Raw genomic sequence first — 14,931 nt, forward strand, 5'->3', positions numbered from 1 at the left:
GTTTCCTTCGCCTAAGCGTCTTCTTATGGAACGGATGGATAGTGAAATGGAAGGGTTTCCTTTCTTAATATCCACGGCAGTAAAGAAAGGATTTTTTTGGGAACATCTTCTTATTACTTTATCATCTGAAGGAGTAGTCTTTCGCGGCCTTCCGGTCTTAGGTTTAATTAAAGAACCTCCACGTTCTTTGTACATCTTGATTTGTTTAGATATAACACTTTTATTAAGCTTTAAATCAATTGCAATTTGATTTTGTTTCAATCCATCTTGATATTTTTTTATAATTAGTTCTTTTAACTGAACTGACAAATGAATACCTCGTGGCATCTTACTCGACTAATACTAACACACGACTAAAATATTATTCTCTTTATTCAAAAACTGTTTGTTTAGGAATGATCGGAAAAAAAGTTTCTCTACTTATGGCCGCAAAAAAATGAAAAATATTTTGGTATTTTCGTCATGTGTTAAAGAATGTGTTTATTTTTATATCATTATAAGTAACTTAAGGTACCCAATGATTTAGTGATGAAATTAAAACTTTTTATTTAACCTATTAATTAATTTTTTAAAAAATTAAAAGTTTCTCTACATTTGGCCGCTACTGTATGTGCTTTGTCTAGAATTTGCTCTACTTATAAAACTAGTTTTCCGTGTGTTATATATTTTTTTTAAATGTAAATGCAAATGGTGAACCGATGAATGCCAAATTATTCAAAAGAAAAGAAGTACTAAAAATAGTGAAAGGTTCATGGCCTGAGGAGGGTCTCCAAAAGTTGTTGATACCCGGAGGAACTTAACCCCTCTTACCTGAAACGCCCAGAGAAGGAATTCCTTCACAATGCTGCTAGCTCAAGCCGATGTGGGTTCTAGCTTCTTTCTCAACCAAATGAACCAAAATTTCTTAGGTAGTAACTACCCAAGAGTCACCCAAATAAATGTCAAAATCAGTATGGCGCCACCAAGTTTTGGATTTTATATAATCCCAATATTTATCAAAATTTATTTAGGCAAGTTCAAAACGAAACTTGGAAAACAAAATCAAAGTCAAGTCGGTATACACTATTGTTTCCAAATTACCTATGATATTCTAACCTACTCAACTCAAATGAAAAACAAAATAACAACAGAAAATAACAATTTATTTAAGTCTTGATTATCAGAGAGAATTATGTTATGTTAATTTATTTATCTTTAAGAGGAATAATTATTTAAGCTGGTAATAAGAAACCACAACATTTAAGTTTCTAATTACAAGAAAAACAAAGTTGTCAACAGATAACGTGCCATAAAATTAAATTTTCCAGAATGGTGCACTGTCATTCGTGACCATGTTTATAAGAAATATATCTAAAAAAATACACAATCAAAAGCGTGGTTGTCAAAATAAAATAAATTATGTTACACCCATACCTTTTGGGGAATGAAGCTTCAATTCGAATTAAACTAACAATTTACATGGCCCGGTATATCCCGCCACGGACACTGACCTAACCAAAAAAAAATGACAACCCTAACTGTTGAAGCTTCCCCAATCAAAATTACCCTTTTATTAGTTTACTCTAATATTTACTAGCTAATCTGAGAAAATTTGACATCTTAGGAGTAGTCTGAAAATAAATAATATAACCCAAGTATATACTCGTAGTACTACGAAGCCGGCTACGTCTTACCTCACAGGAGTCACTTGTCACATATACAGGGTGCCTCCGATTAAGTCGGCACTATCGGTATCTTTGTTAATGTTTAAGATACAGGGTCGGTTAAATTAGCAAACTAGTAGGATTTTTTCTGTTGATTAAAATGGTGAAAACAGAAAAAAAATTGAACGTTTTCGAGAAAATGTGAAAAATTTACTTTTGTTAAATGGAATCCCCTGTATATTTTTACATAAATCAAAAGATAATAATTTTCTTAATAAAAAAGTTTATTTACACTAATAGCCTAAACCTAAAAATAACAAAGTTATAGTGATATTAATAATTTTGTCAAATTTAGGCAAGTTGGCTTTGAAATAAATAACATCAAGTAAAACTACTAATTTACAATAAATGAGCAAAAACATCGCCATCTTGTTCAATACATTTCTGAGCACACTTAAGCATACGTCTTGTAGCTTTTAAGATTGATCTTCTATCTATTGATCCAATTATTTGCCTAATATGTGTTTGAAGTTCATCAACGGTTCTGTTTTTTTGTTTATACATTTTTTATGTAACCCCAAAAATAAAAATCTAGAGGGGTTAGGTCTGGTGACCTAGGTGGCCAACGAATCGGGTGTCGCAATCCATTTATCGTCAAACAGTCTATTAAGTAATATTCTTACATCATTTAGTTGATGGAGAGGTGCTCCATCCTGTTGAAAATAGATTTGTTGCCGTCCCTCCAAGTTAACATTATCTAAATAATCTTCCAGCGCTCCAGATAATATGAGATGAACATATCTCCTTCCAGTCAAAGTGCCATCATAAAACACAGGTCCTATTACTTGGCTTCCTATTAAGCCGCACCAAACGTTTATACTAAATTGATTTTGAGGATTTCTGGGATTAGTAAAGAAAAGATTTTCTTGGGACCAATAGTGTACATTTTTACGGTTAAACATACCTTTGTTTGAAAAATTAGCTTCGTCGCACCAAATTATACGGTTTAAAATATTATCATTAGCTTCATATGCATTTCGTAACCAGTTACAAAAAGCAAGTCTTCTTTCGTTATCGCCAGGCAACAATGTTTGTACTGGTCGATACTTATATGGCACAAATTTGTGTTTCTTTAAGACCCGCCAAATTGTTACTAAGCTCACACCGTAAGCTCTTGCTAAATCTCTAGTTGAGTTTTCCATATGAGCTTCAAAATATGCCATAATAGAAATTTCAACATCCTCGCTTACTATAAATTGGTTCCTTCTTCTAGTTCTTTTAAACACGTTTTCGTTACTTCTAAATTTTCTGTAGAGAATTAAAAAGTATCTATGGTTTGGCAAGTTACGAGTCTGGAATCTTTGGCGGTACTTTTCGACATACAAGGTAACATTCTAACATATCACATTTTTCGTAAAAGGCATTTTTCTAATTTAGATTTTACAAAAATCACAAACTTTGCTAACATGTAACTGTCAGTATTTCTTTATTTAATAAAATCTCTACGGCTACTGTCATTTTATTATTCAAACAATGATTTATTTGTTTTGCTCTCAAAAAGTTCAAGGCCAACTTGCCTAAATTTGACAAAATTATTAATATCACTATAACTTTGTTATTTTTAGGTTTAGGCTATTAGTGTACATAAACTTTTTTATTAAGAAAATTATTATCTTTTGATTTATGTAAAAATATACAGGGGATTCCATTTAACAAAAGTAAATTTTCCACATTTTCTCGAAAACGCGATGTTCAATTTTTTTTCTGTTTTCACCATTTTAATCAACAGAAAAAATCCTACTAGTTTGCTAATTTAACCGACCCTGTATCTTAAACATTAACAAAGATACCAATAGTGCCGACTTAATCGGAGGCACCCTGTATATGTACTCTTATCAGTAATATTCAATAATAAAATAGCATCGATTAAATAATGTCAATAAAATTTTAAATAAACTTTTGAGACAAAGTACAGTCGAACCTGGTGGGCCTTTGGATTATCAAAACAATATAAATATATCCATCCTTTGAATGAGAAAAATAATTACATCCCCTAACCACCACAATTCGGCTTCACCCCGCTCAGATTGTAAAGTCATATATGTATGTGTCTCAACTCAAAAGATAAAAGTTGTGATAATAAAAATAAAATAAGTGAATAAACTAATCACTTAGCTCCACACACAGCAGACTACTTCAGATTCGAGATTCTCCCAGACATCAAATTCCCAGTCAAAGAAAACTGCAGTAGAGTACATAACCCCAAAATAAAAGTACCATGTGGCATGAAGAAATCAGGTCCGTACAAAAAAAATCCGTCCAAAATCCATGTTATGTAGCTTTGTTAATTAAATTGTCCCCTGCGAATGCCAATCAGGACCGCCATTTTGCCGATGTTCGAGGGCACGTGAAAAATTATTAGGTTTTAAATCGCCATAAAGGCCAGTAAATTCAACAAAACAACAAATTATAGCATTACGCCCAAAAAGTTGATTTACTATCACCACATTTAGTCAATAATATCCCCATATGGGTAAAATTCACACGAATTTCAAAAAGAACTAAAGCACTCTTCACTTCATGATGGCGGTCTGGAAAAAGGAACGACCGCAGAGGTTAAACCCGTATTTAAGCAATCACGCACAAAATGTAGGTATTGCCAATCGAAAATAACTTAACTTTCGCTATAAGTACCATAAAACCTTTAATAAAAAAATAAATAACTAAATTTATGGCCCAAGGAAGTTGGCAATGAAAATATGTGTCACACGATTTTCCCTAGACCAGTAACTTCTTGCTATCTTCCAAGAAAACTAATATTTACACAAGATAAAAAGAGACAAAAATTAGATAGGTCAGTCCGAGTAAAATCAACCAGCATATCTGGTATGGTCAAGCCAAAATCAGTTATTGTACTATGGACAGTACAACATACACAATAATTGTACATGCCCAATTAATCATTATTCGTTTTACAACAAATAAATAAAGTATGGAATAATCAATATGGGATATAATTTAAATTCTAAAATATTTCTTTAGTCCAGAACCGGGTTTTATAAGAGTATAAATAAAATTTCATTAACAACCAGTACAATATGAAGCTGAAATATACAACACTAAATGTGTCATTAAAAAAAAAAGAATACTGTAATTTGAAATGGCTAGAGAACAGAACTATGGGTTACTTGGGAGGCTATTACAGAGAGGGCATTACTAGTACCAATCATTAATATTTGTAAAATATCTATTTTGAAAATATAACTGTAATCAGTGCTTTTAATAAAGAGTATAAAATGCCAATTTTAACCTGTAACACGTGTGTTTCTTTAAAATTTAATAAGTTTGGCCTTCATAGACAAATCCTAAGAAGCTCTGAATCTTAAATGGTGAGTGAATTTCCATAAAATCCAAGAATCTCTAGCAAAAATACAAATAAATTTGTGAGGCCCAGTTCATATCGATTTGTGTAGTACCTAATAATAACTTCGCTGCAGGAGCATTTCTTCAATCGACGTTGTCAAGTCCATCTAAATATCTGATTTTTAATATATCGCATAAAATGACTAACACTAAATTGTGCAAGAGATGCCATAAAAACGTGGGAAAAAAACTGAAGCTCAACTGTGGAAGTTGCAAAACATTTTTTCACTTAGAGTGTGGTACAACGTCTCCAAAATTTCGAAGAAAAAAACTCCGTGGGAGTGTGAGGAATTCAAGAGGGATATTTCTTCTCGACGTTCTCTACAACTTTTACTGTTCCTAATTATATATAGGGTATTAGCGAACTGAAGCTAATGATTCGAGAGTTGCAAGGAGAGTTGCGTGAATTTCGTAACTATCCAAAATACTTTCAGACATGGTGACTGAAGTTTCGAAAGGGAATAAGCAGCTAAGAGAAAAAATTGAGAAGAAAAACTGAAAAACTGAAAACCGCCTTAAATGTGCATCAAGTTGAAAATATTAAATATATGTATCAGCGGCTTAATTAAAAACAGCAACAAAAATAATGCCAACAAACAGATTACTGCACTTATGAATTACTTAGAAGTCCCAATATCATTAAATGGCGTCAACAACATTCGTCTTTTTGAAACAAAATCTGGACTTAAGGCTACCGTTGTGCTGCCCAATCAGGATCTAAAAAAATCGTATTTTGAAAGCCCGGTACCGAAAGGGGTAAAATTACAATCCGCAACTTGGGTCTGGGAATAGAAATCACGTCTATTTTTATGTCAGAGGTCACAAATTTATGAAATTAAAGTCAGAGGATTACACGTGTTTCGCCCATACTAATAATTTTGTGATTTTAAGCAGTATCGTCTTGAATATTGGCGACTTTATGTGCTTTGACATGAAAATTACGAATTTTGTGGTAAATTTAGCATTATTTATACAGGGCGTTAGTTACACCCTGTTACTTAGGTAAATTACAACATATCTTTTTTGCCTAATCAGTTATGGCTAAAACGACTAGAAAACCTAAAAGGCAGTTCAATTTTGAATAAAAAAGGTACTCTTGTTTATTTCATGTAACTATAACAGTTTTTTTTTAAGTTTTTTATTTGCATTTAAAACATTCAGCGTAAAGAATCCTAAGCCACCATTGACTCACTTTTAGTGATTAAACCCAAATTAGAAGACCCAAGAAGTTCAGAGCAGGCCTGCCAAGGATCTTTAAAGGCTCGTTTTTTGACCTTTCCACATTTAATTTTAATCACAAAAATACAGTCCAATTTAAATCTCTCACTGAATTATCTAAATCCACCTTGTGCTTAAATAAAAATATAAGTAACAAATTTAATAAAAGAAAAAAAAAGGAAAAGTTTTTTTTCTTACTAGAGCAATCACGTACTGAAGCAAAAAAAAACATAAAAAGTAATAAATAAAAAGGCATACATGCAAATCTTCCCCGACCGGCCTCTGATTGATAAGAGTGATTCCAGCCATCGCGGAATCTTTGGACTTTCCTTTGTGAATATCTCGAAATTCTTCTGTGTAGTCCTACAATTCATGCAAAAACACAAAAATCAAAATCAAACAGAAATAACTACATGCGAGGTCATTATTTTTATATTTAATACATGAAAATTGATGAGGTATGAACATGTTTAAGCAAATAAGCTGAAGACTTGGTTTTAAAAAAAATCAATATGGTAAATACCTTCGGGATAAAAACTTACTAAATGTACAATTCCTAGTTAGTTTTTTGGATATTTAGTAAAGGGTTTAAGTTTTGCTCCCGTAGATAAATACCAGAACAAATTTTAATATTTAAAAACGTTATTCCATACAAAACAGAAAGAAAACATGCAACAAAATGCGCGTTTAAATTAAAAAATAAAATACCTCGAATTGTGGCCAATTCATCGCCATATTAACTCCGTGATTGTTAGACCACCATTTTAGGTCTTTTTCGAAATCTGCATTGTTTATTGTGTGGTATAGTTCTTCGTAGATTTGGTTGAGCCTAAAATTAGAGACGGACATTAGATAAGTACGGTCAATAATGTTAAACTTAATTTATTTTTCAATTTAACCGTTTCGCGTCGACTTCCAAACCAAACGTCCCATCCAACTTTCAAAAAATACTGATGGTACATTATGCAATGATTTTTATATAGCCCGATGTCCTCCGCATTCAGCAATGCTTGTCAACAAAATATTCAAGCAGCGCAGTCAATTGTTTTAGAATAGGTAGTAGTACAGTCATTTAACCGACAGCGTGCTATTGCTTCAAATTTAGCAAACATTGTATTATACAGCTTAAAATAATTACGGATATTTTTTCGAATATGTCTAGGTAAGTTTTTAAAATTATTTGTTAAAGTACATTAAGTAATACTTAAAGTAATTTACATGTAAATTAGGAAATTCTTGATCTGGGACACATATGTCCCATCGACTTTTAGGAAACGTTTAACACAAAGAGAACTAGAGGCTTTAGCAGAAGCAGGTTTAACATCATATATAGAGGAAGACCCCTTTAAGAGCAGTGGATCCGAATACGAGCAGGAAGAAACGGATGATTCAGATTTTCTTGAGGTTAATAAAAAACGCAAGAACAAAAAAATTGCGATAAATAAAAACAAAAAAATTAAAATTGATTCTAATGAACCATCAACGTCATCTTTCATCTAACAGTTCGGACGAAAATATCGAACTTGATATTCCGGCCTCTTCTCCTGCTGACAGTTCAGTTGTGATCTGGAAAGAAATTGATAGTTTTTCACCCCGGTATAAGGTCCCAGAAAAGGCCAACTGTACAATAATAGCTCAGGTCAATCGTAGAAGTACAGAGCTGGATATTTTTCTCAAACTAATGCCACCTTCTTTATTTATTTATATTGCCCAGTGTACCAATGAGCGCCTAAAAATTCTTGAAGAGGTTCGAAATAAGAAACAAATTCTAACTGATTCACACGAAATAATGATTATAACAGGGTGTTTTTTTAATGGCTTATAATAAATTGCCCCAGCATTATTGGGCTTCCCATAAGTCTTTGGGCAACCAGGCTATAAAAGAAGCTATTTCTAGAGATAGATTTAGACTTCTGGCTAGTAAACTGTATTTTAACCATGCACAAAAGCCAAATAATGCCAGTAAAACTTATTATATTGAAAATATTGTTGCGTGCCTCAAATCGACGTTCCCGAAAGCAAGAACCGAAAGCAAATTTCAATCCATAGATGAGTCTATGACAAAGTTTAAAGGTCGTTCATCATTAAAACAATACTTACCATTAAAACCAATCAAAAGAGACATAAAAATTTGGGAACGCTGCGACTCTAATACGGGTTATGTTTATGATTTTAATATTTATTCTGGAAGAGAACCGGGTACCCTTGATGGCACCCTAGGTGAACGAGTAGTAAAAAAATTGACAGAAACTTTGATATCAAAAGCAGGAACGAAAAACTCTCAAAATCTACAGCATCTATATAATTTAAATAACGGTTACATATGTTTCACCCGGTTAGGGCATCATCAGACCTTAAAAAATTATTAATTTAAAATAAAATTACAATAAAAAATAAGGTTTTCCCTTACCAAAAATAGGACGATACACATACATACACGTAAACGAACTCTAATTGTATACAAATAAAACATTCCAAATAGGTACAAAGATTAAAAATTTTATAATTAATACACATTGTGACATCTACAATAAAACACATTAATTTACTAGAGTGAAGTTAAGTTAGTTGCAAATTTTTATATTCTGATGGTGCGGAGTTCTATAGTTGGTTATTGGATGGCGCTGCGTCTGTAGCAATGGTACTCGTTGTAGGCGATGGAGATGTACAGTTAATATTGTTAAAAATAAAATGATTCTGTCCCGTAATTCTGTCGTTCACACATACAAAATCGGGACTTTTTATGGCTTTATTAATCTCCATCGTCTCTAAGAGATCGAGCTTTTTACCTTTATCACATTTATGTAGAATTCTGATATTTTCTTCGGGCGGGAAAGTGTGTCTATTTTCTAATAAGTGGCTGGCAAAAGCTGACTTGCTCACTACAATATCGGTGTTAATATGTTTATCAAACTGGGATTTATGTTCTTTAATACGCGTTGCTACTTTCCTGCCAGATTGTCCAATGTACACTGCGAGGCATTCAACGCATTTAATTTCATATATCCCCGATGAAGTGAGCGGGTCCACCTTATCCTTAACCTTAACAATATAACTTTTAAGTGTGTTACTAGTTTTAAATGAGGTAATTACATTATATTTTTGGAAAAAGCGGCCCAAGATATCAGAGATTGTACCAAAATATGTCAAAGATCTGTAGGTAACATTAGCTTTAATATTTGTTTGAATAAAATTTAATGAAAGCTTATATTTATTAACAAATTTATTGTATAATTTATGAATAGATTTTAACGGAAAAGAATTGTTTAAGGCAATTTGTTTGATAATATTAAGTTCTTTATATATTCGAAGATGCCGTCGTTGTGCCCAGCAAAAAGTAGAAAAAAGGACGGTCATGTTATGCTCCGCCTGTGACGTACCACTATGTAAAGAATGTTTCTCATCTTATCTCTCTTAATGTTGTATTTCTTTGAAAAAATTAAATAATATGATTTTCTTGATCTTGGTTTATTTTACTATTGGGACATATAAAACCCAAACAAATATACGGCTGCGACATATACAGGGTGTCCGGAAAAAGGAGGCCAATCCGCCGGCGACATATACGGTGTACCAAAATAATGCGACTTTCGTTATACCATTTTTTAATTGGGCGCTCGGTATTCAATATACAGGGCGTCAAAATGAGAAATATAAAATCGTTTTTTTTAAAGTAAGTCGAGTGTTTCATAAGATATTAAATTAAAATTTGGTGTGAGGGGGTTTTTTGGAACGAAAAATTTAAATCCGTTCACTGATTCGCTATACCTTGCAGAGGGCGCCACCTGCGGTATATTCCATGTGTTAAAAAACTTTTTTGTATCCCTGTATAATAAAGTTCTAGTAAAAAATTCTAATTATCCAATCTTTTCTTGTAAAAAAAGTATTCTTAGTAAATGTCGGCCTGAGAATCGGTTTATTAGATATCTTAATTTTAAAATCTAGATACTTCTTTCTAAACAAATTAGCTGACCTCGGGCACCAGTTGATGTTTGGTAAGTTTGAAATATTATTGTAAACTGTAAATACATGTCAATTCTCAAGTAGGAAAATGTGACTCCAATGCTAGTTTAGACGCTAGACGCTATGCCCAGACATTCCCAAACAGATTTCATCCCAAAAGAAAATATTTTTTAAATTACCGAAAATATTTTTTAATTAACCGCCTAAGGGAGGCTGGAAGTTTCAGCGAAAGACGGAAGGGTATAATTGCGGCCGACCTCGTGCGGTTCAACCAGGACAAGAGGAAGAAATTTTAAGAAATGTCGAAGAATCACCAAACATTAGTACTAGGGTTTTAGCAAAACGGGTGAGAAATAGTGGGAAAACCAAGACACATATTTTACGGAGTCAACTTTACCTATTTCATCTTCAAAAAGTACAGGGTCTTTTACCCGACGATCCCGAGGCAAGACTTGCTTTTTGTAGATGGTTATGTGAAATGAATAATAGAAATGTGGATTTTATAAGGGCGATTCTGTTTACCGACGAAGCCACGTTCACGAGAAGCGGCATGACAAATATCCATAACGCACACATATGGGCTGAAGAGAATCCTAAGGCCATAGTTGAGACACATCATCAAGTAAATTTTAAAGTCAATGTGAGGGCAGGTGTCTAGGATAACTTTCTTTTAGGACCTGTCATCGTACCAGGTAATTTGACTGATGATTCATTTCTGTTGTTGCTACAAGAAATACTGCATGATTTACTTGATAATTTGCCTCTTAATGTAAGACAAAATCTTTGGTTTCAACTCGACGGTGCTCCGGCTCATTTTGCTATAAATATTAGAAACTATTTACATCAAGTATTTCCTAATCTCTGGATTGGTCGGGGTCGAGATGCTCCTGTTCCGTGGCCACCCCGTTCGCCCGACCTTACACCTTTGGATTTTTCAGCCTGGGGATGTTGAAAGACTACTTGTTTATGTTCCGATTTTAAACGGGGATCATTTAAGGGAAAGAATCATTGCAGCTGGAGAGCATTTCAGGTTGAAACCAAATATTTTTCAAAGCCTTAGATTTTCTTTAATAAAGAGAGCTCGTATGTGTATACAAATGAACGGATGTCACGTAGAACAAATAATTTAGAGTCATTATTCTATGATTTTTTATTATAATAAGTAATTTAGCATTAATTCAGAAAAAATTATTTACGTTTATTTTGTTAACTTGTTAAAATGTATCTAGATTTTAAAATTAAGATATCTAATAAACGGATTCTCAGGCCGACATTTACTAAGAATACTTTTTTTATAAGAAAAGATTGAGTAATTAGAATTTTTCACTAAAACTGTATTATACAGGAGTACAAAAAAGTTTTAATATTTTTAACACATGCAATATACCGCAGGTGGCGCCCTCTGCAAGGTATAATGAATCCGTGAACGGATTTCAATTTCTCGTTCCAAAAAACCCCCTCACACCGAATTTTAATTTAATATCTTATGAAACACTCAACTTACTTTAAAAAAACGATTTTATATTTCTCATTTTGACGCCCTGTATATTGAATACCGAGCGCCCAAATAATGGCATGACGAAAGTCGCACTATTTTGGTCCACCCTATACGTGGCCGGCGGATTGGCCTCCTTTTTCCGGACACCCTGTATAGCCCACACTATACTTACGTTAAAAAAATAAACTTAAGCTATTTTTGTCATTGCGGTAGGTACTAATAAAGAAATAAATTAAAAGACACTAAAATTTAACAAATAAAAAAGTCGCATTTTCAAAACCAAATTTTTGATGGGACAAGTATGTCCCAATCGACGCGAAAGGGTTTAAAAGGCTTGGTATTCGTTTCTACCAAAGTAACACACGATACTTAAACGTTTATCTTTAGATTACACCAGGTGTATGTACATTTTTGGTTGAAGTTCAACTATAAATATCGGATAAAATGTCCGCGTGATATACGTTGAGAAATTTAATATTATTATGTTTATGTTATTACGCTAACTGCCAAAGATACGATTTAAATAAAGTAGTAAATAAATATTATTTTAAACATTTTTTTGAAAAATGGTGATTATGTCGAAAACGGTTGTTCCTAGCGACTTTAATAATGTATACATTTTTTGTGTAGAATTAAAAAAGGAATTTATTTTGTTTAAACCGATATATGGGGATGAAAAAAAGTTAGGAGTTCTAAAAAAGTAAAAACTAACTCAACGAGCCCCCTCTACCGAAAACTGTTTTTTTTTTGTTTTAAATTTCATGTCAGTATGTCAATTGGTTCAGGACCTATGAGAAAAAAAAGATAAATCAAATAATACTCTGATACCCTGTATTTCAGTTACTAATAAAGTTAGAATAAGGCAAGTTGACCTCAATCACATTATTTTGACGTAAGGAATCTACTGTTGTTCTTATGTCCCATTACTTTCGGGACATCCTGTACCTTGTGACCGCGTACAATTTTTATTTTATTGTACAAAGATTTATAGTATGGCATGTATTTATATTTTGTTTTATGTATTGTGATCTTTGGTTTTGTTATTATATATATAAAAATATACTTTTTTATTATTTTATTAGCTTTGTGTATAAGATTTGTAACATTTAATTTGATAATAAAGCAGATTATTAAAATATTGTAAAATGTTTAGATGCATTACACATAATATTAAAAGTTTGACTGATAAAAGATACTTACATAGGGTCTTGGGATATATTAAGGTGTTTGTGGATATCAAACAGAATTTCTTTAATAAACGTCAGCCTTTGAGCTTCCATCTCTTGGCACTTGTCGAAAACTACAGTCATATCTTCCATATATTTGGGGTTATATGTGTTAATTTCCTGCAACGCGGCCTCGTACTTCTCTTTACATTTTTGAACTTCTTCCTTTGATTTTTGTACTCTGTCTTGCATTTTTTTAACCTAAATAAGTTTAAAACAATTATGTTAAAAACCAAATATGGAAATAATGATGGAAACTTTAACCAAAACTAAATGCAAAACTCACCAATTGCGATTTCTATGAGCAGAAAATAATTAGAAATGCATTAGATAAAAATATGAATGAAATATGATATGTAGTGTTAATAATGTAATACTAAGTTACCTGGTCAGCAGAAAATGAGGTATCACCGGCCGCGTTTCGCTCTTGGTTGGCAGCCGACTTTTCCGTTTTGCATGCAGTGTGGTAGTCCGTTCGCGCTTTTTCAACTTTCTGCAGCAGTTTCACCCACGGCTTCTGCGCCTTTTTAAAGGAATCATCCATGTCTTTTTTCTCTTTTATTTGCATTATTGACTGAAAAAAATTCAATTCATTCACGGCGATATAACTGATCAATCAACACCGAAGTAAATATCGTTCTAATTTTAAACTACTATTAACCCCCATTGGCCAGGGTGATAGGAACTGGCTAAATTCCTCTCGATATGAATCATAAATCAGAAAAGAAAAGTTGAGCCCTTAGTCCCCGGCGGACTGCTGATCTCCACCCAAGGTAGCGGTTGGGTTAGAAGCCAAAGGGTGCTAAGAATCACCGGGTTCAATCAGGCTACTAGGGAAGATGAAAAATGTTCATCGGCACATATGATACGAGAACATCATCAAATGACCAAAAATATTATTGAGCTCGAAGAAGAGCTAGCAAATCCATTAGGATATAGTTGACCGCAGAAGAGGAGCAGAACAAATTAGCCTAAAGTCAGAAAGCATGTTCTATTACAGAGGAAATGAAGAAATTTCAGGTGGCGGAGTGGACTTTATAATACATAAAAAATAAAATGGGCCAAAAATACGTATATCTAGAGAGTAGTCCTAGAGTCTGTTTCGTGGTACTGAAACTGAATCAAAGATACAGCATCAAATTTATTCAAGTCTATGCTCCAAGCTCAACGAATTACCGAAGAAGAGGTTGAGACATTGTTTAACGAGGTTAAATTGTATCGAGATCCTAGAAATACCGACAAGTCTCTTTACCGTCTCTGGAGAAAGCCCTTACGCCCTACGAACGGTAGTAGCTAAAACACCCAACGATAAGCAGAAATTGGAACAGTACGCCACTAGCATCCGAACCTCCATCATACAAAAAGTCATGCCCATTGACGCGTTTTCAGAACTCTAGTAAAACCTTGGTTTGGTGGTACCAAGAACCAAAAAATCTCAGGGCAGAGTCAAGAAAAGCTTTCAATAAAGCAAAAAATACCAAAGTATCGAAGGACTGACCTCTTTATCATCCTTTTGCTTGAAATTCATGGACAGACTGTGCGAAAGATATATAAGGGAAGAAATCCTGATGTATAACCCGCTTCACAGTGGCGTAACAACGGTGAAATTTGCTGTGTTCGAAAAATCGTACGGGGCCCCCTACACTAACGGGGGTCTCCTCCGCCCCCTGTTTTTTCGGTCCTTGCATATCATAAGTGAAAATACAATCATTTTTCAATCTCAAAATAATTTTATGAAATCTCGATGCTTTTCTTGACATTGCTCCCCGTGAAAAAACCTTAATAAAGTTCAAGGAGCTGAATGTCGGGGCCCCCGACCTGTATTTGCATTATTTGGCCAAGACACGAAGATACCTTAATTTTTTAATGCCTGAAGTAGGCTAGATTTACAAACAAAGTGTCCGATTTTCTTTGCTTTAAATATCTTCCCCAGTAGATCATTATCAAATAAAAATGTAGA

General features: G+C 33.3%; 1 protein-coding gene across 2 annotated transcripts in view; it reads right to left on the reverse strand.

The window, feature by feature from the left end:
* Nucleotides 1-14,931, reverse strand: part of LOC126744523 (protein kinase C and casein kinase substrate in neurons protein 1) — a 95,043-nt gene that overhangs the window by 13,466 nt on the left and 66,646 nt on the right. The window contains exons 4-7 of one of the 2 annotated variants that reach the window (XM_050451961.1): nt 13,357-13,545; nt 12,946-13,172; nt 6,993-7,113; nt 6,543-6,647 (exon numbers count right to left, since the gene is read on the reverse strand). In XM_050451961.1, coding sequence (XP_050307918.1) covers nt 6,543-6,647; nt 6,993-7,113; nt 12,946-13,172; nt 13,357-13,545 — 642 coding nt within the window. The remainder of the gene's footprint in view (nt 1-6,542; nt 6,648-6,992; nt 7,114-12,945; nt 13,173-13,356; nt 13,546-14,931) is intronic. The other variant, XM_050451962.1, reaches the window with a different exon arrangement.

This window comes from Anthonomus grandis, chromosome 14, assembly GCF_022605725.1.
Source record: "Anthonomus grandis grandis chromosome 14, icAntGran1.3, whole genome shotgun sequence".
Taxonomy (NCBI): domain Eukaryota; kingdom Metazoa; phylum Arthropoda; class Insecta; order Coleoptera; family Curculionidae; genus Anthonomus; species Anthonomus grandis.